The following is a 21,686-nucleotide window of genomic DNA, read 5'->3' as shown; positions in this document are numbered from 1 at the left end:
GAGAGAGCTTATTCATTTTAATAGTCTACAAGGAATCATACAAAATTTGAACTATGTTATTAAGTACACAAGATACTTTTAATATGGAAATTAAGTTTGCTTTTCCAGGCTCTATTCTGTTTGAATAAGCTTGAAATCTGTTTTTATGGTTTCCTTAAAAGCATCCTTATGCCACAATGATTGCGATAGTGCTTATGCACCAGTTGACTCCTTTAAAAGTCTAACAGTCATTTGATTTTTAAATTATGAAGGGGTAGAAGAAATAAAAATAGCTATGTTTACACACAAATAAAGGTTAAGGAAGAAAAACTGGGTGGAACTTTTTCAGTTTAATAACTGAACTTACAGTTCATCCCTCTAGTCCTTTACCTACTTCAAGGAACACTATAAACCTGCATGTTTTAATCACCCAGCACATGACATATGGCATAACCCTTAGAATCAGAAGTTAACTTTGATAAGGTAATGATTTACATTTTACAAGCTAATTGAGACATCTCCCTCCTTTTACAGGCTACTCAGTAACTACATTCATGTTTGCCTGGTGCTGTATCTTCTGCACCTCATTTGTAGTGTATATATTGGCATCCTATTTCAGAACAATTTAGATACTAAGAGGAATCCTTACTAACAAAGGTTAAATATAACAACCATTGAACGAATATGAGAAGAAGAATATTGTTAGAAATGAAAATTTGTATCTCTCCTATCTGTCAATAATGTCTTAAGTAAAACAGCAGTAAAAGACTACACCACAAGCTATGAAGAATAAACACGGAAGAAAGTTTCCTCAAAAGAGTAGTTAAGGTTGGTATATTTAGGAGATTGATAAGCAGCAAAGACCCAGGATTTAGATATACATACATGCTCACACATTTTGAGATTAAAAACTCAAATGCTACAATCACAATGATCTAAGTTTATTACCATCTCATCTACTCCCCACAAAAAGAATTTCAATTATACTTGAAGGACTTGTGCATTAATCTTACCTATAATGAATAAAAGTCCTAAAATACATGGCTACAACACAGCAAGCATGATTCAGAAATCAGATGGAAGCTTTATAAAAGGGCACTGGAAAAACTCAGTCATGTCCTCTCTCACTGTGCCTTAGGATGAATTCTGCACTCAAAGGAACAATAACATAATAATTTGCATTATACACAAACTCATCTACAGGCAAAGGAAATTGTGCCTGATTTGTGTCTGACTGCTAATCAGAAAATAAAACCACTGACACCAAAAGTCCAAAATTCCATTTCTAAGCTGTTGCAATCTACTAAAAATGCATATGATAAATACTAATAAAACCTGTTAGGTATAGATTTCAATTGAGTGGACAGAACCTAAGTCTATTGACATTCTACACTAAACACCCTAATGCAAATTTATTAGAAATGTACACAGTAAAAATGTGGTTCAATTACAGGGAAACAATTATCAGCACTATTATCAGCCACACTCACACAAAGCAGTCAGGAAACCTCATCTGCTTTATTATTTCTACAAGTACCAACAATGATACAACCTTACTACTGAGCTTATAGCAGATTTGCTCTCAGGGTGTCACAGCAAATACATTTTGGAGCTTGCACTTAAGATTCCTGTATAAAAGAAAATCTCTGACTACTACTACCACCACACAGCACACTGAAGGGTCTGTTTGCATCAGATGACTTCAAAACAATTCCCCTTGTGTCTACTACAGGACAATGTGGCATGCTAACACAACATGTCATCCCTTAAAAATTATGCTGGCTTCCAAAGTCAAATCAAACATGTTATTTGTTTTAGAATTAGCTGCCATATCCTCCCTGTTTTTCTTCTCAGTTATTATTCTTCCTCTTCAAGAAGCTTCTGTCTTCTTACCAAAGGGAAACAGAAAGGATGTGAAAAAAATTATAAATCAGGAAGTGTACGTAGTCAGCCACATCATCTGCAAAGCCACTGCAGCAGACAGTTTCCAAACTGGAGAAGCAGAATCTATTACTCTCTCCTCTCTGCCACAAACAAAACAAAACAAAGCAAAAAACAACTAGAAAGACTATTTTGGTGAACAGAGAATGAGAACTGAAGAGCCTGTATACTATTTAAGTTCAAGGGAAGCTGTTCATTTCAAGGCACAAAGCCTGTAAATACTCTCTTTTCCTCTGATTGAAAAATTCATTTAAGAAATTCTGTTTTCAGATTACTTATATTTAGATGGGGGAATGATGTTTGGATATATTTTTACTTTCCTACCTTCACAACTTGTCTTTATACAAATTAGCAAAGTCTACTACACAATTCTTACTGTTTCAAAACATTTCAATGGGAACATATACAATGTTTTCATCGCACTTTCCCCTACAATACTTGAAGCAAGTGTTCAGCTGCTATTTTTCCTTGATGTGACCTACATAACAAGAGATCTGCCTCCATAGAGATAACAGTTACAACAGCTGTGGCTGATGAAAAACAATGGAGCTGTTTCATCAAATAGACGCTTCTTAAATATTAGATCTTTTTTAATTGGCCTGATTATCTCTCTAAACCAGTATTTGTGATAAATATCAACCCCCCTATCCATCCACCACTAGTATAAATTTATTTAGAAATGAAAGTCTTTCTGCAATCCAGCCTCAAACAAAGCAAAGTAATAGAACAAAACCAAAGAGAACATTCACAACACAAATCAATGAAGTCCATAATGTGGGGAAGTAACAAGCAATCCGCCACATCTTCACCAGTCATTGCTGCACAGGTGGCCAACAGAAGTTGCTACAGGTGACCTGGTATCACACACACCACTTTGGAGTAAAGGCACCTCCAAAGGCAGGGTAAGTTCAGGCACTGTAGCAGCGGGACTGAAGAGCAAAACTGAACAAATATAGATGCTTACCAATAACTAACTAAAATGCATGAAAGAAACCAGAGTAACAGCATCTAATACATACTGTGAGAAAACAAGCAGCAGAAAAGCCTAGGATTCCACTGAACTCACAAAATTCCCTGACAGTTCCACTTGAGGCTTTTTTTATACAAGTGGGCTATCCAAAGTGATGAGAAGGGGTGAGACCCAACTAGCTCCTCTGGCATCAAGGCATACAGCTGACCTTTTTGTTCTGTTTTGATCAGGCTTTCCCCCACAAAGGACATTACAACTGATCTCTGTGGCTTCACCTTCCTTTCATGTTTCATTAAAAGAACTGAACAGACTCAGTGCACTAGGAACAGACTCACCACCCAACTGTGTATACTCCCTTTGGAAGATAACCCTACTTATCATCCTCACATAAATTTAAAGAGAACCATTCACTGGTAATTCTAAGTTGTCACCACTGTAGAAGAATGACTAAATTAGTGGTGTTTCATAAAACCAAACCTCAGAAAGACCAAGATGTTCAAGCTACTTAATTCTAGTAAATGAAAATATTTTTAATCCAAATAAATTTCCCTGAAGTGCTGGCCACAAGAAATGTACAGTTACTGCAAAAATGAATTCACCTTCTTTACATCTACAACTTGTTAAACAGCTTAAGTAAGCAGAGCAGGAATGTAATGGTACACAAAGCCTTCTCTCTTATCCTATAGTAATATCTTTCAAAACTACTGCAAAACTTTGGTTAAGGTTGACAGGTCTGCAGCTATTATTGTGTCACTCACCAGATTATTAAAATAAATAAATCCATGGTGAAATTTAAGAGCGTAATGGAGTTCCATTTCTTCTTCTCTACCTCCAAGGAAAGGTTCACATTTGACTTCTTTAAGACTTCATATAATATTTTCATCATTTCCATTCACACAAGTAGGCTTTAATATTACCCTTTATAGACAAAACAATTACGTTTTCTTCCAAATAAAACTAACCAATTTTTCTCCTTAATTTTCAGAATGAGTTTAGATGTTCAATACAGTCAGCTGGAATATACCAGAAAGTCCAGCACCCAGTAGAGAACTCTCTTAATACCTCAAGGCACCCAAAAATAAACAACTGCTATGGCTCTGGTCTTGACCTTGTTTACTCAGCCTAGTACACTGTAACATTCTCGCAGCTGAGCAGTTCAACTCCTCTAAGATGTGTTTCATATAAGAACACAAATAACAAGATGCCATTAGATCTTTACTCAGTGAATAAACCAAGGCAAAACCAATGAAGATAGAACACACACATTTCTCTATCTCATGTTGCAACAGTGCACTAGTAGGTCATAGAAAATGGCCTCTAATGGGTGGTCTGCAGACCAGTGAAGAGGCATATGGGAAAACTGAACCCAAACTGGAGATTGCAGGACAGATATTGCACTGTACAAATGAGACCTCACCAGTGATGGGAAGGGGAGACCATATTAACAGGCAATTGGAAGCTGAATTCTAGGAAGTAAGTGCTAGAGACTACAGAAAAGGAAAGTAAAAGATGAAAAACAGGTAGTAGCAAGATCTAGGTTCCTGGTCATATTTAAGAGGCAGGGAGATAAGTGTCAAGAAAAGCATGGAAAATAGGAAGTTGTATGACAGAACCTTCTATTTGTAATTATCCCATAGCCAATACAAAATTCAGTTGAGTATTTACAATATTTAATTGCAATTCAGATCAGAAAACCTCCAAAAACCACACCCAAAACCCACAAAAGTCACATTTGTAATTCACAAGTTTGGGTTCCCAAGTGTAAAGCAGGTTCATGAAAACTAAGTTCAAAACTATTCAACTGTCTCCCATGAAAGAAAATATGAAAAACATGAAACTGAGTCTGAATAGATACAATCAGTATCTAAGCTTAGAAAAAGCTATCATTTGTCTAACCTCAAGGTTCATTTCTATCTAAAAAAATACATCTGCAGCTGTAAGAATGAACAAAAGCCATCATTAACTGAAAGCAAGAAACAGAAAAACCCAAGTTATTCTGCAGGAGATTCTGACCAATACTCTCAAGTGTCCTGTGTGTTTGCACAACCATTGCCTTGTTAGCAAAAGAAGTTCCACCTCCATGTTCTCAGTTAACACTGTTTACTCATTTAGATGAAGAAAAAAACTCAAGTTAACTCAGCCTCTATCAAGCACTGGACTACACAATACAAATATTAAGCAATATTTAAGATGTTTAGCTTGCATTTGGGGCCAGTAGAAGTATTGCTTAGAAACTGGAACACGTGGAAGTGATTAAATGGACACCACTCTCCTGTTTTCTGTTTCTTGTAAAAAGCTAGTGGAAATATCTTAACACAGTAGAGTGATCAAATGACTTGATTCATTCTATATGTTATTTCTTCAAAGTAATAAAAAGGCCAGCATGGTTGCAGCAGGCTCCACAGTGACTAAAAGACAGTGCAATTCTTCCACTCTAAGTGATCTGATGCACGCCTTTACCAACAGTATTTGAACCTGGACCTCAAGGCTAACCATGCTCTTCCTTCCTCATTCTCCAGGCCAGCAGATTGCACCTTAGGCAAGAGTTCCACTGAAGTTCACAGGAAGAAGACAGGATTTTGTGATATGTATAAAGTCTCCCAGATTACTGATTAACAAGAATCTCAAATGAAGAATACACACATTCCTCAATCCAAAGCCTTTAATATAGTACAGCCTTCATAAAACCCTCATTACTCTTATCTGGAAAGTGGAAAATCTAACTCAGAACCTTATCAGCCTTTCTCTTACACTAGCAGACTAGAAGGCACACAGTCATCTTGTACCAACTGGTTATGACTGTCTCATTTGGCAGTACCATCCTCAAGAGCCAGGATTGAAAAAAAAAAGAAAAAAACCCAATGTGGTAGTCTGGTTACAATCATTATTTTAGAAAGGGGGAAGAGAACTAGGAGAAGCAGAAGCGTTAAAAGGAGGGCTAGTCCTAAATTTCCACATGTACACTTCTGCATATTGGTCAACTTAACTCTTTAGATTACCACAGGCAATTTAATGGAAATGAGTAATTGCAAGCTTTGATATCTTAAAAGTAACATTTTTTCCTAGATTTGAGGACATGAACACAAAGCCTCACTGATGCATTTTTGAGTAAATTTTTAACCCAAGAAGAAAAACGACTTACATATGTCAACCTTTATTATCCTCAGCTGGAGGATAATGCCGTATCTTACTTACATTCCAGCATTCTCAGTAAGATTTAATTATTCAAAAAGTTAAAAAGCAGTTTGTTACAAAATGTATGCTATCGCCACGCTATTTTCTATCTTCGCTGTGGCACAAACTTGTCATCACTTTCAAGCACACACATTCTTCTGCAGGGCTCATGTTGAATTGAAAGCAACTACTAAGAGAGATATTGAATACTTTTGTGCTACAGCTATGTGCCATGCCTACAGCACTAGTTAGTTCTTTAATTGCAAGCTTAGGGACACTGTTTGGATCACAACCACATACACCATCTGGCACGAGGTGTGCAGAAAAGGGAGATATGAAGGCTTCACAGCAGCCCTCAAACACCAAATTCACCTCAAGTTTGTTCCCAAGCACCTTAAGTACGCCTACCCTCCTGAACTCATTTCATCTGCCAACCCGAGACAGTACTCACGGTACTACAGAAGCGGTCACAACCCCCACATGGCACGCTTGGCTCTCTGTTCCTCTCCTGAAAGCCAGGGCGCAACAGAGCAGCAACAAAAGCAACGCGCCCTTCCACGCACACACACCCGGCAAGCCCTGCCGCCGGCCAGAGAAGGGGCAGGGCGAGCACCAGCCCGGGCATAGCCCTGTCCCTACCTCTGCCCCGGGGCACGGCGCGCTCGAAGGCACCGCCGGCCCCAGCCCTGCACCCCGCGCCTGGCCCGGCCGCCCGGAACGTGCCTTTTGCCGCTGGCCCGGAACCCCCGCCGCTCACCTTTGCAGACAGGGGAGCTGGGACTCTTCCTTTCTGGGGAGCTCCTGCCCGGCTCCGGCGACTGCCGCCGGTGGTGGTGCCGGACCCTGCCCTCCGGCAGCGGAGGTACCGGCGAGGAGCAGGGCGAGGGCCCGCAGCCCGGCGGCGGCGGCGGGGGCGGCGGCGGCAGGTGGTGGTGCCGCGGGGGGCTGCCCCGGGCTCCGCCATGGCCACGCGTGGGGCTGCCCCGCGAGGAGGCGGCGCCGCCGCCGCTCCCCGCTCCCCCCGGCGGGGCCGTGGCGGAGCCGCCGCGCCCGCCGGCGCCGGGGGGCGCCGCGCGTGGGAGCCCCGCTCCCGGGCCGCCACTGCTCCTCGTGGGGCTGCCATGTTGTTGCTGCTGCTGCTGCTTGAGCTGGAAGGGCACCGTGGCCCGCATGGGCTGGAGGCGGCTGCTCGCTCCCGCTGCTCCGCCGCCCGCCGCCGCCGCGCCGCCTCCCCCCGCCAGGGAGGTGGCGGGGGTCGGGGAACCGCCGCGCCTCACGCGCTGGTGGGACATTGTCCGTCGGGAGCCGGGGCTCGCGGAAGGCGGCCTGAGGCGGGTAAGGGAGGGAAGAATGCGAGGCACGGGCCGCACCTCGCGAGGTCCAACACCTCAGGCGGCGGCGGCGGCCGCAGCCCCGTCCTGGTTCTGGTTCGCGGTCCCGTCCCGGTCCCGTCCCCTCCGCGCCGCTGCGCCCGCAGCCTCCGTGCGCCTCATCAACAATAGTGCCCCGGCCGCGCGCCCCGCCCACCGCGCCCTCCCATTGGGCGCGGCGCCGCTCGGCTCGCGCAGCTACGGAGCGCCCATTGGCTGCGGGGCGCGCGCCTGAGTGGCCGAGCCCGCTCGGGGGGCGCGGGGGGGCGCGGGGCGGGGGCAGCGCTTAAAGAGCCGCACGCGGGCGGCGGCGGGGCCGCGCGCTGCCCCCGGCACGTGCGGCGGGACAGCCCCGGCGGGAACGGGGCGCGCTCCCGCCTCCCCCTCACGGCTCCCCCTCACGCCGGGCCGCCGCCACCACGGGCAGAGCTGCGAGCCGGCGGCCGCTCACCCGCCTCTCGGTCCCGCTCTAAAGGACCATTATCCCCACTCCATCATTCCTAGCCAGTGGCGCTCTCCAGGAGGGCACGGGGCTCCACAGCGGTTTATCCAATCGCTTTGCCACCAGCTCGGTGTTACTGATGATGGCACCAGAGACGTTGGCAATATCCAGGCAGACTTGACCCCCTTTTCCCTTAACTGCTGTGTTTACTCTCCTCCGTTAGGTCAGATTAGTTGCATCTTCGTTGTAATCTTTTAATAATATTTGTTAACTGCTGGTATCCTCTTAAGCAAATTTATACATCAGAGCAGTGAATACGTGCATGGAAACAGGCCTTAGTTCATGTGTTCGGTCATTTAGGTAAACAAGGCAAACACATGTTAGTACCCTCAACACAAGAAAGGTATATTGATTCTTTCTTCTGTATTGCAAATGCCTTCTGAGCTGCCAGAACTTACACAAATTCTTTCAATACTGCTCTACAGGTTGCATGTTGCAATTGAACAGCATTGCTATGACACTAATGGTGTGACAACAATCTACATACTCCTCTCGGCTCATCTTGGTTGTGCTTGGGTTTGTTTCTTTCCTCTCTCCTTTGCCGTTTCCGATTGAAGCCCACTTCACTTAAGAATCCGTAATTCCCCTTTGAAGAGCTCCATCCTTGTGGCTGGCAAGTTAAATGAACCTGAAAAGCAAGACTGTGTGATCCTTCTTAAGGATGCCTCGATACTGGCCTAGCTAAAGCCTTGAAGGGCAAAACTCTTGCCAGAGTTGAGAGCTTTTTCTGAGGAATCAGACTGGGAAAAGAGAACAGGACAGATGTAGAGATGAGGTTGTTGTGAAGTAAGCTCTTGCATTCTGAATTAATTACATTTACTTTGAAAGGCATTATGCTCTCACAGGTATCGTAAATGCTAGTAATATGGCCTGAAGGAGAGCTGTATGGGTCAATCAAAACTTACTGCAAGAGGCTGTGCCCAGTCTCAAGAATTACCCTGTGCTACCCCTGAAAGTGGCTGCCAAGGGAAGGCAGTATTAGCCCTATTGTATCCCTTCCCTCAACTGAGCAGTTTACTTGTTACCTTGTGAATTACCCATAGGGACACTTCCCAGTCATTTTCCTGTAGCCATCACAAACACTACTGCTACAATGTGGCAAGGCATCAAAATCTCAGATAACCCATAATTAATGAAATATTTGGGAGACAGTGCTCTCCTCACTGGGAATGGCTGAGAGACAGAGAACTGTATAAGCTGTGTACTGCTATCATTGAAGATTAAGGGATCTCATAGTCCCCTCAGTGACTCCATGTATATATTGAAAAAGAGACATTAGCTTTAAAGCTCTCCACAGGTGAACACCCAGGAGGTAGAAAACCCAGCATGTCCAGAGAAATAAATGGAATCTGTCTGCTGCTTTGTCCTTCAGCAGTTTCTGTGACTCATCTGTGGGGCAACACAGCAAAATAAATTTTTTAACAAGAAAATAATCTGAATCCTTCCGAAAGGCAGTTTTGCCACAACACAAAGTAAGGTCAATGGACAAGAAGAATAAGTTTTTAGGAACTAAATGGTGAGATAACATTGTCAGATCCCAAGGGATGCAATCAATAAATAACAGCCACATTTTCACCAACTGAAACACCATAGCTAGAGAACAGCCCGACCTGGAACCACTGGCAGAAAGCACCAGGGGTTTCAGCTTCTCACCCAGTCCCACCAGCAAGGAGGCCGAGTGGCACAAGAAGCTGGGGGGACACAGGCAGGACAGCTGACCCCAGTGGGCCAAAGGGATGTTCTGCAGCACACAGCAGCAAGCCCAGCACGTGAATGAGGGAGAAAGCTTGCTGGAGGCTGCCGCTCAGGGACTGGCTGGGCTTTGGTTGGCAGGTGGTGAGCAATTGCAGTATGCATCACTTGCTTTCTGTATTCTTCTACTATTGTTATCTATATGTAATATAGATATATTTTATATCTCTATAATATCTACTATGTTAATATCTATTGTCATCATCATCATATACCCTATTAAACTCTCTGTATCTGAACCCAAAAATTTTACTTTTTTCCCCTCCAGTTCACTTCCCACACCCACTGGGAAAAAGCAAGAGAGAGAGCAGCTGTGCGGGGCTACCCACAGCTGCCTGACAGGTTAAACCACAACAGCAGCCCAGAACAATGCAGTTATCCTAAAGAAGGTTAATTTATGCAGCATTTGTTTCACTTCTTTGCTGTAATTTTCAGTCAGAGCAGAAGACGCAGTTCTTCCTGCTGTGACAGCACCCACTCCCAGCACCTGTACAGTTGTGCAGCAGACTTTCATCCCAGTTTATCCTCACCAGAAATACCGGGGAGCAGTATTTCCCAATACTTGCAAGCAGCATGCCATAAAGATAGTTCTAAAGCACAAAATATTCTGAATGCATTCTTATTCCTGTTACTGTTTTGAAGAGGCCAAACATGACAGGTACTGATTCGTATTTATTTTCATGCTGCATGCTATGGAGCCAAGTCACGACTTTGACTGCAGAAGATACCTGTGACAATTATAGTACTTCCCACACTATTGTCACACTGCAGAGATGACACTGCTACATAGAGTAGCTGTGAGAATAGAAAGCAAAGCATTTATGTGCACTGCTCACCATCAGTTGTGTTGCTTTGCACGCAGCAGACGTGAGAGCTCGACATGTAAAGTCATGTACTCAGACCTACTCAAACACGGTGTACTTCTCACGTTCATTTGTTTAAACTGTAACAAATGTGTTACAACAGGATCTCACTCCTACACCTTATGGAAATAATGGAAAGAGCTAAAGCAGGATTATGAACTTGAAAATAGTTTTGAAAGTCTTTTTCTATTACAAAATAATCCAAATCCTCAAAACAAAACCCCAGCCCCAAATAACTTGGAACTGGGATAACAGATCCCCCAGACTCTCCTTGCAATTCACACCTCTCAGGCCCTGGATTTTTTTCAGCTGTCACTTTCCTTTCTGCCTGCACACTTTGCCAAATGCTGTCCAGACCACCTCTGAACAACACATTTCATATGGTTTCATGCAGAACCTCTAGGCTGGGGTTTCTTCAACTCTGTGACACTCTTACTCTGGCCATAACATGGAATGTAATGGTGCCAACAGAGGTCCAAAAAATGGGAATGAAACTCCTCATCACCACAGAGATGGTGTCTTCTACCAGTAGCATGTGAATCTGCCTTTAGTCACCACAGTCACTTTAGTGACTCCAAATGCCCTGGAGTCACACGTGCTCCCCATGTGCACAGGGTCCATCTCCATGTCTCCAGCTCCTCTCTGCCCGGAATTTTTAGCAACCCATTGGCCCTGGGAGCTCAGCAGACACTGATGTGCTCACACACCAGGCTGAAGTGCCACTCCAGGAGGTGGTAAGCACTCCCACATCCCACTGGCTTGGAGGCCCTCGGCACCCATCCAGAGTCCTGCCAAAATGCGCTGCTCTGTACTCAGTGCTGGGAGATGAAGCCTAGGTATGGCAGCCGGCCCCTTATGTGCAAGCTGTTGTCTCTTACTTAAAATACGGTGTGTGGTAAATGCTGCAGATACAAACAAATCAATCCAAAGGCTGAAGCATATTGAATGCCCTCAAGGGCAGACTGATCAAACACACAGAGCTGCATGAACAAATCTGGAACCTGCTGAAAGCAGGGATGTAAACAAGTCAGGAAACTGGTCAACTGCTAACATCAAATGAAAAGCAGAGAAACAAGGGTCAGAGAGGTTTAACTAAACTGAGAGGCCCAAATCCCACTGTACAGCCAATAAAACAGATAATACTTAGGGAGTTTTCTGGTACTACAGGCTGAAAATGTGTGAGTAGTACTGCTCACTGCTCATAGTAATATATATGAAAAATGTGCTGTTAAAATAATTGTAATATAGTAAATCTTACAGAAAATGACTGTACTTCAAGCAGCTTCAAACACACTATTGTCTTGTTCCAAACTTAAATAAATGCAAAGTAGCACATGTAGAGGAGCAATCTACTGCCTGAATTTTTTTTTTTTTTTTTTTTTTTTTTTTACTTACAGTTAATGTAAACAATATTGAAGGTTGAAAGACTACAGATTCTGGGAGTCTAATCTAAACATTAGATTATGCCTCAGGATATTTCACTGCATTTCTCATCTCTCCCCTGCAGAGTGAGTTTGTTTTGCTTGTTTATGTGGGTGTTGAACATCAACTGGAGAAAAATACATTTAAAAAATAGGACAAATATAATAGAATTTGCTTCACACAAAACCTGTAAGAGCCTAGTTAATATTCCAGAATATCTGTGGGGATTTGAGAAGGCAAACAGATTGAAATAAGGTATTAAGATTAAAACAATAAAAAACAACAGATGGGACCTTGGACATAAATCAAACTCCATGCAATAAGAAAAATGCACAATGCACTGCTGTCACATTTTATAAGGTACAATCTTCAAGAAAAGTCGTCATAGAAATAACATTCAGAGACCACAGTGCCTCACTGGCATTAAGATAACACATTTTTGACAAAGAACCTCAGTTCTCAATGCAACACTTACATGCAGGCTTGGGAGATGCTCCCACTCCACATTCCTGGCACACATAATTAATTACCAGGGAGAAGCACAAGGTTAATTTCCTTAGAAGCCAGTGCTAAGCTCACCTACATGTGACATGTTTTTACACACACACAGACCTGCTTTCTGAGCTGGAGTTCAATGTCAGCAGCAGCACTGAGCAGTAACCCTGAGGTGAGTGTCCAGCTGCTGAAGGAGCAACTGGAGTCCCACTTTCTTCAGCAATGGGACCTGAAACTGTTCTTGAATTGGGATGAGGGAAGAGAAAGGGCAGCAGGAAAAGCATGTTGTCCACCACATTCCAGAATCTTTTTTTTTCAGTAACACTGGGAGAAGTGGCTTAGCTCACTCAAACAAGAAACAGTACAATCTCCCCCAGGTATCCTGCAAAATACTGAATGATAATTTGTACATGATTCCTCCCATTTAATAATAAAACTTTCCTACCTTTTAGGAAGCAAGGAATTTATCTTTCAAAAACTTAAAATTTTTAGCTCTTATTTACAAAGCTTGCAAATGTAATAGATTTGTCTGTATTTGTGTTGTGTTTAGATATGTAATGGATTTCTAGCTTCATGTTAGAAGAACATGTGCAAATTACAGAAGGAAATTCTTCATTTACAAACCTTAAACACTGCTCTGGCAAGGCACCAGCACAATTTCAGTACTGTAAGTACAATGGAATTACATACTATAAAATATTTGTTTTGAATGTTGACATTATAAATTAATTTGGTAAGTGACAATATTTCAATAATGTAGATTTTATGACCACGTTGTAGGATGATAAACATCCTGTGTAAGTGACAAATAGACATGTAACTACAGAGACTTAAGAGTGCAGAGAAGAGAGTTCACTGTTCCTGTTTCAGGCCTAAAATCTTGTTTTGCTTCTACTTGTTCATATAACATTTAGAAAAGGTAAAGAGTTGGTGGAAAGCATGCTAGCATAGCTTATTCATGCACTGAGAGGCAGTGACAAAATGATTTTTCTTCTCTCTCCACAGACATATACTAGCTCTGTAGTTAAACTAATTAACTTGAGCAGAGTGTGTGATGAGGCATGAACATGTGATTCTCCAATTTGGGAAAACACTTACTGGGAAAGAATGGATCAACCAGAGTTCTGAATCCTCCCTTGCACTCAGCCATGGGCAGCAGGGGAGGTTTTAACTTGTTTGGTCACATCTGAACCAGACATCAATTTGTCTCTGTGGTACCATCCCGTCCTCATGTACCTCCCATTCAGCCTGGCTGCCTCCAGGAGAGCCAGAGAGCCATCACTGAGAAAGAGAGAGGATGTCATCTTGGAGAGGAAGAAAGCAAAGGTGGGCAAAGCCCCAAGCCCTGCTGCTGTTTTTCAGCCAAGTGCTCAGACAAGGTGTCAGGCTGATTCTGCTCAGCAGGAGCAGGCAGACATCTCCAGCAGCTGTGGCTGGCATGGCTAAGCTGGTGTTTCATCATGGTGAGCCTGGTGGGCGTCTCTTCTTGCAGTCCACCCTGAGCTGTGTGCTGGTCTGTCCCACCTCCCCCGAGGAGGGCCACCTGCCTCATGGCTGCATACTGAGCAAGAACTCAGCCTGCAAGAGCTGTTCTCAGCTCTGCCACACGCCAGCACGGAGCCACAGCTTTTCCAGCTGGCATCCCACCAGGGGCTCATCCTGAAACAACCCTGCCCTTCCTCCTGCTTCCCTCCCCCACTTCCCCAGCAGAGTCCAGTTCCTCTGCCTGCCTCCTGCACCTCAGCTCAGGACAGGGGAAGGATTCCCAAGGCTCCTGTTGGTTTGCCACAAGACAATCTGTGAGCCCTTCCCATTGAGGCTGCTGAGCTGGGGTTGACACAGTGCCCAGATCAAGTCTTCTTGACACTGTTGCTTGCTTCTGCCTGGCTGCAAATACTTCTTGTGTCACTTTCAGTCTCAGTTCACAGCTTATGTAAATAGACGGGAACTTCTTGTCTGTGCCTTAAAAGCACATTCCCATCCCTCATGATCACAGGGTGAAGTTCAAACACATGCTTTAATTGCATTCTGGTTTTCCAGAACCAAACAAATAAAGTTAGCCTGCATAATAGTGATTTTAAGCCAGCCGTTTCTGAGGCCTGATTCAGAATTCTTAGTGGAACTGCAAGAAAATTATTGGAATGGCAACAGAAGTATAGGTTCCCAATAAAGTATTTCCACCTCAGCAGAGACCAGTCCTGCAGGAAATTCCCTGGTCACCCATACACACATTTTCTGTACCAGTACAGCTGATGTGTGCATCAGCAATGCCTACCTCCTGGGCTAGTCAGACCTATACCCTGCTGCAGTGACTTGTGCCAGATCTGATTTTTTAACTAATCCAGAGACCTGGAGGTGATAGAAGTTACTCTTTATAACACATCTGCAGGGATCAATTATTACCTTTCCAATAAGAGGAAAGGGGGAGAGGGACAAAGGGAAAGAAAGGGAGAGATGGAGAAAACAGGTGTAATTTCAATATTACAGCAGACTGGCAAAATACCAGTCACTGCAAAGCACAGACTGTCAGGAACAAAACCAGGAACAGAGCACAAGCCAGTTTTGCTCCCCGTGCACACAGTCCCACATACACGAAAGTACCCTATGAAAACTGTATTTCTAGTCATTCTGATTAGGAAATCTGATGGCTTGTGGCATGAACTTCTCCCAAGCAAAGGCTGCAATAGATGACAGGGGAAAGCAAACAGACCTGTAACTTTCCTAGGAGCTGCTTGCAGGTCTGTTACAAGCAGTGGCACAGGTAAAACGAGCTGTACAACCTCTGTACCCTCTTTATCACAACGCCCTACACTATCCTTTCCTGTTAGCACTTGGCAGCAACAACAAAGAAATTGGGCCAAAGACAAATGCTGAGTTCTACAGCACTGCTGATGCCTGAAACAAATCTCCCTAGCCTCCCTACATGATTTCTCCTTCCTCAAATCCACCTCGTGTACTTGAGGTGCTGCCCATGGCTTTTGTCCATTATCTGCCCAAACCACCTGCCTGCTCTCTACCGACTGCATGTCCTTGTTCTCAAAAGGACTTGATGGACCATGATAGAGGGTGCTGGAAAGCTCCTGTCCTGTGAATTGAAGTGCACCTGGAACAGCTGTTTGCAACATTTCTCAGTATTTGCATCCTTAACATTTTTCCAGTGCTCATGTGAGCCCTGTCTAGAAATGCCATTTGCTCAGATGCTGCATAGTAAACACAGACTTGCTTTCCTTAATCACCTCCCACAGACCAGCTGTCCTCAGGCAGCCTTATTTGTTGTCTTTGTAAAAGAGGCATCAGTGATCCCCAAAGCATGACTTCAGCTCAGATCACCATTTGTGGATTTCTCACAGACTTTCCCTGTGGTACTAAGAGCTGGAAGCAGATCCCCTGACATAAAAGCAAAATACCCAAGTGTGCCATTTAAATTCCAGGAATCAAAACATTTCAACTCTTTACTGGATGGAGAATGACAATGTTTCAGGTAAACATGAAAAGTTGAATTTATACAAATATTTTAGTATAGTTGAGTTTTCCTGCCTGTGAAAAATTAACCTTCTTATCCAACAGAATGTGTTTTGGGTCATGGCAGTGAGCAGATGTCTATAATCTCCCACACGTGGAGAATTTCCATAACATCAGAATTAGCAAGAAGTAAATAGGGGAAAAAAACCTGAATGGAAACAAATGGAAGACTGACATGGCTCTGTTCCACGAAGTAAGTCCTGCAGCTGCATCACTGCTCTGGAACAAAGGGGAATGTAATTATTGCTGTTTTACTTTCATTTCCCATTGGGAAAGAAAAAGCAAATAGAAGCGGTTGTTATTTCTGCAGGGGAGAGCTGGCAGAGGTGAGTGTATGAGGTCACACAGGGAAATTATGAGGAGACTTTCTTAAACCCGAATAGTTGATGCAACCCAAAAAATCTATTTAGCAAAATTCACCATTCACACTCTGTTCCTGCAGGGCTGAGTCAGGCTTCTCATATGCCCTGAGGATATGGCTCAGCCACACCTGCTGGGGTAGGGCAGGACTTGGCTGCTCTCACTGTCTTACAAGCCAAGAATGCGAATTGCTTCTGGAGACACAGCTACCTTTGTAATGCCAGCCCCTGCTCCCAGTGTACTTCCTGCTTCCAGGGAAAGCAAGGCCTGCCATAGTCCCTTCCCGTAGCCAAAGGTTTCTAGGTTCACCTGTAGGGCTGAGATGATTTGCCATACAGGCAGATACTCAATCATACACTACTTGCCTCATTTTGTTGCTTCCTCCTTATTTATGACAGTAAGAAATGAAGCTCCTCATTCTTTCTCCCTTCTTTCTTTGAATTTTGGAGCTAGTTCTTTGGCCAGAGACTTGCACCACTTATTTGTTTGCAAAAATCATCACTGTGGATAGAGAAGAATAAATTAACAATAATTGAGGAGACAAAACCAACAAAGCAACTGAGCTGCAGGATGGATGCCACCAATCTGTGTACAGTAGAAAAGTGTCAGTCAGTGGAAATTTGCAGCATCCTTTACTATAACTGAATCCATTTTTTTTCAGTTCTGCTGAATAGGACAGTAGCTCCAGGCTGGGAAAGCTTCTGCTTTTCAGAATGCCAGGATGTCGCCTCTCCATGGGGAGGGTAGAGTGCAATAGTTTGTGTGGAAAGGGTAGGGGGCTGCTCTTTTAATTCCTGTCCCAGCTGCAGAGGTTGTTGCTTGCTGTGTTCTCCACATGCCTGGTTGCCATCAATCCTGTGCTCTCCCCAGGTGCCAACCAAAATTGAAGGAGAAAAGTATTTAGTTTAATACCTCCTTCTCCTGTTTTCTTTTTCCGCTTTTCTGCATTTACACTTAGAAAGCAGATAAAGTCTGACAAGAGGTCATGCAAGGCCTGCTGCTCTGAACTGTCTGTAAAACCGTGTTCAGTTCCAACATAAGCACCCAACCTGGCTGGCCAGGGAGAAAGGGGCAGAAGGAAGCAGAGACACCGCACCACTCCAGCAAACCCCAGTGATTCCTAATGCACAGGACCGCCTAGGAACAAGGCAGGGTGGGACCTGCTCATGCCAAAGGTGTCTGGAAGTCCTATTCAGCCCTTAGTGATCAAGGAATTCCTCATCCTCCTACCCAATCAACACAGCTGCAATAGGGGTTTCCTCTTCCTCCCATTCCTGGAGCATGTTAGTACATGAACCACCAACAAAAGACCATGCTTTTTGTCATTAATATGATCTTTAATAAATGGAATAATGCACCATTTTTACAGCAAGCCTTTTCTCTCAGGCCTAAAGAATAGCCTTTTAAATGTTCTTATCCAATGTCTCTGTATCAATACAATCTCTTTATTTAGGTTTATATATAACAAAGCAATTCTTACAAGTATTCATAGAAAACTCTGTAGTGGCTTTAACAATGTCAGCTTTCATAGTGGCATCCACAGATGATTAAAAACCAAAAATTAGCTTTTTATTTCATACTCACACTGTTCCATGAAACACAACTTATACAGCATAGCAAGGGTATTGGGCAGCTTATACAAAAGAAATAACTGAAAGCAATTATTTATAAATTCATACATGATATTTCCTCAGTCATTTGAGAGGAAAACCAAAAATACCCGTTAACAAAAGGGTTCTGATGAGACTCCATATTCTAGGATTTCTCCCCCTCTTCCCCCAGAAAAGCTCGCTCAGAAAGTAATGCTCTCTTTACAGTCTTTCATAAGGAAAATGGCAGTTTCACATCTTCTTATTTTAGCCTTTACAGAAGACCAAACCCTAGAATTCGTACTTGCCATATTTATTTTCCTCTTATACTGCATTTTGGGGAAAAATAATTAACAGCGATTGTAAAATGTGATTCCAGCTTATATAAATGTGAATAGAGCACACTTTCCTCTAGAGACAAAAAGCAGACAAGAAACATATACATACAAACTGTTTTAAATACGTTTCAACAGTGTGAAAGAGAGAGAAGAGTCACCAATCAGGAAATTCAAAAGTGACAAATGAGTCAGCTGTAACTTGGACTTGCCTGTTTGTTCTTGTGACTTCTTACAAAGACCAGAAACATGGACTATTTTCTGAATAAACAAGACTGAAGTGTGAAACTTCATGATACAGTTCTGAAGCACAAAAAAAAAGTGAATCAAGTGCTCTAGAAATAAACCTCACACGTTTGCTGTCTTAAAAACAAGTGAATGGGCTACAAAAGTGGAGGTTTGGGAGACCCTGGAAATAAGGCTAATTATTTCTACTTTAAAATAGTTACCAGGCGAGATGCTGCACCTCGATGGACACACTCCAGTGATACATCTGCAGAAGCCTGCAAGGACTGGGAAGAAATCCTTCCTTCCTGTGCTGTGAAAGCATGGTGTATGCATTGAAGTTAACCAACTGAACGATTTGAAAATTCAAACAATTGCTGATGGAAACAGCAATGGGCTTTGAAAAACAGCTGATGATTACGCTATGAATTAGCATAACTCCAACCAGTTCCTGCTTAGTATACACATGTGTATGTTAAACCACAGTGAAATAAACAGAAATGGCCAGAAGAAGTAATTTGTATTAATAACGCACTGTTAACACAAACCTACATGGAGCCCAGATCAACATTAAAGGGCCTTGGTGTAAATGCGGATTTATCTTGAACCCTTCCACTCCCACTCCCCCAATGCAGTTCCACTTCTTGACAAAGCCACAGCTGCCCTGTGCTGACCCAACTCCACAGCCTGAATCCCCCATCAGCACCACCCAGCAAAGCTCAGGAGCCAGGGCTGCCCCTGCAGTCCCACATTCCACATCAGCTTTCCTAGAGCTAATCCTCCCCAGAAACATTTTAACACCAGAGCCAGCAGAACCCAACACTCTTTTGCCCACAATCCAAGGCAGACTCCTGTTGGATTCCAAGTGCTCAGCATGTGCTGATGAGGCACGCATTCCCTCAGAAACACAGGTGCTGAACATGGCATCCATTTGGATTTGCAGGAGTTATTGCAGAAATGGAAGTTCTGCCTCCAATTTTACTCAGTACAGAAGAAACCCGAAATGAGAAATCTGATTTGTTACTCTTTCATGTCAAAACTGAACCTGCTTGGGGGGTGGGTGAGATCAAAAAGGGATGTATTTCTATAGCTACAGTTTCATATGACAATATAGGAGCCTAAAATGTAATTGGATTTAATGGACTAAAATACTATGTTTAAATGGCAACCACATATATAACTATAGCTACTACATAAAAAAGCCTTGTAAAAATTATCATGTGTTAAGTGTTTTGGGTTATTTTTTGATCTTTGAGAGAGGTATTTTAAATTACTCAGCTTCAGATAAAGCTTGCCATGTGCAGGCCCAGGTTTCTCTCTCATAAACCCATTCCACCCAAACAATCAGTGACAAGTCTGTCACAGGAGATCTTGGACTACTGGACTACGTGTCACAGTCTGATCCCAGCTTTACTGTGATGCACTACAGACAATTTTAAAATGGCATATGAAACCTCCCCCCGCGCCCCCCCCCCCATTATACTTTCTACCAGTGCTACCATCTGATGCTGTAACTCACAGAATTTAATCCTGGAACTTACACACAACATACATATGCATCTAAATACACAAAGAGTTTACGTAAAAATATATATATATATCTGGCTTCACTGCAATATGTATAGTTTTTTCACTGAAGAAAGGTTTGAGGTTGAACAAAAAATAGTAAGCACATTTTAAAAAGAAGTTCAATACATTTACCTGTTAAAATGGGTACTGGGAGATCAGAGAGGGAAGTTCAAATAATCCAAATTTATGCAAAATACTAAGTTGTCCAGTCTATGATTCAACTTTCAAAGACTGGTCAATCCAATTTCAATTTACTTTGATGAGCTGCTACAAATCTTCCAATTAGACATCAGGTCATTTATATGCTACAGTGCTTGGCAATTATTATTTTTATGGCTTAAACCCAGCCTATTTCAGCAATGGGACCAGCCATCATTTTTATACAAGTAAAAATTACAACATAATTAATTTCTAATGTATAGACTAAATATGTCAATTTTAACATTCTCCCTAATTAGGCAAAAAATGTTCACAGTAACATTTCAATGGCAAAATAGCTATAGACTTTTGTATTTTTCATTAAAGAAAATTATAATCTGAACTTAGTAATGTTATATTAGTGGATTTTTTTTAACATTTAAAAAAGGAATATCATTAGAGCAAAATGCACTGAATACTGGGACAAGGGCATATACAGTGTATACTTATATATATTTTAGTAATAATTAATGACTATTAAGTTTGGGGCAATAATTTATTCCATACAATTCAAGAACTTCCCTATTCTCCTCTCTGAAGCAGGTAGGATTTCTTTTAGAGAAAGCTGACAGGTAAGAGGATATGAACTTTCCGAACATATTTATGAGGTGGACTTTTTTTGTTGCTTATTTCCTGAAAATTGCCAGCATCTATCTTGCATTGTTTTGTGCCCAGTGCACTGAAAAAAAATCAAAATTTGCCTTTGAAAATAAGGTAATTTTCTATATGAAAACAAGAGACAAACAAGTGCCACTAAGAAAGTAAAACAAGAATGGAAATGTTGTTTCTGAAAAGATCCTGATACTATCTGATGGGTTTTCTTTTAAATTAGGAATACCTTTAATTTAGCTGTGCAGTGTAAGTGCATCTTGGAGTTTCCAGAAAGGCCTCGGTAACAGGAACTGGCTAGCATAAGAAGCTGTAAAGCATTATAAACAAATTCAGAGAAGTGCTGCAGATAATCTGACCTGAAAATACCAATTTTAGAAGACTATGAGGCACGTCTGTTCAAAGGGCTACAATTCACATTCTAAAAACCATGTTCTGTTGGTATCACTATTACAGGAGACAGAACAAGAGACAATGCATTACCCTAAGCAACTCTCCTGGCTTCTACTGGTAAGCCATTTTCTATACCCAGCAAGATTTTGGATTTTGTCTCATACATACAAACATCAAAAATGTTTCCTCTATCATTTTACTTTAATTATCCATTATAAATTACCATAATGAATATTCTACTGTTGCCTATTTGTCAGTGGCACAACTAACAGGTATTTACACCACCATTCTATTTTAATTTTGCCATATTTTATCTTGTCTGCAATATACACAAGAAACTGACAGAAAATTATCAACTTTCATTTGGTTTTTTTAAACTAAATAAAATTAGCAAAATCATAACTCACACGGAAAAAAA

General features: G+C 42.5%; 1 protein-coding gene and 2 long non-coding RNA genes across 3 annotated transcripts in view; 1 reads left to right on the top strand and 2 right to left on the bottom strand.

Annotated features, from left to right (window-relative positions):
• Positions 1 to 7,468, bottom strand: part of FAM117B (family with sequence similarity 117 member B) — a 28,852-nt gene extending 21,384 nt beyond the window's left edge. Inside the window, exon 1 of the mRNA XM_023930841.2 lies at positions 6,822 to 7,468. Within this exon, the coding sequence (XP_023786609.2) occupies positions 6,822 to 7,356 (535 nt within the window). The 5' untranslated portion in view covers positions 7,357 to 7,468. The remainder of the gene's footprint in view (positions 1 to 6,821) is intronic.
• A 4,435-nt stretch (positions 7,469 to 11,903) lies between these two features.
• LOC147652211 (uncharacterized) lies at positions 11,904 to 19,860 on the bottom strand. Its single transcript, XR_015289134.1, has 3 exons — positions 18,724 to 19,860; positions 16,716 to 16,851; positions 11,904 to 16,209 (listed from the first exon to the last, which is right to left on the bottom strand). It is a non-coding gene; the product is annotated as an uncharacterized LOC147652211 (long non-coding RNA).
• Positions 11,949 to 19,012, top strand: LOC147652212 (uncharacterized). Its single transcript, XR_015289136.1, has 3 exons — positions 11,949 to 12,059; positions 13,019 to 13,135; positions 13,474 to 19,012. It is a non-coding gene; the product is annotated as an uncharacterized LOC147652212 (long non-coding RNA).
• Positions 19,861 to 21,686: the final 1,826 nt, after the last annotated feature.

The sequence above is a fragment of the Cyanistes caeruleus genome, chromosome 7, assembly GCF_971803275.1.
Source record: "Cyanistes caeruleus chromosome 7, bCyaCae1.hap1.1, whole genome shotgun sequence".
NCBI lineage: Eukaryota > Metazoa > Chordata > Aves > Passeriformes > Paridae > Cyanistes > Cyanistes caeruleus.
The sequence above is the reverse complement of the archived record's forward strand: the minus strand, read 5'-3'. Positions and strand labels throughout refer to the sequence as shown.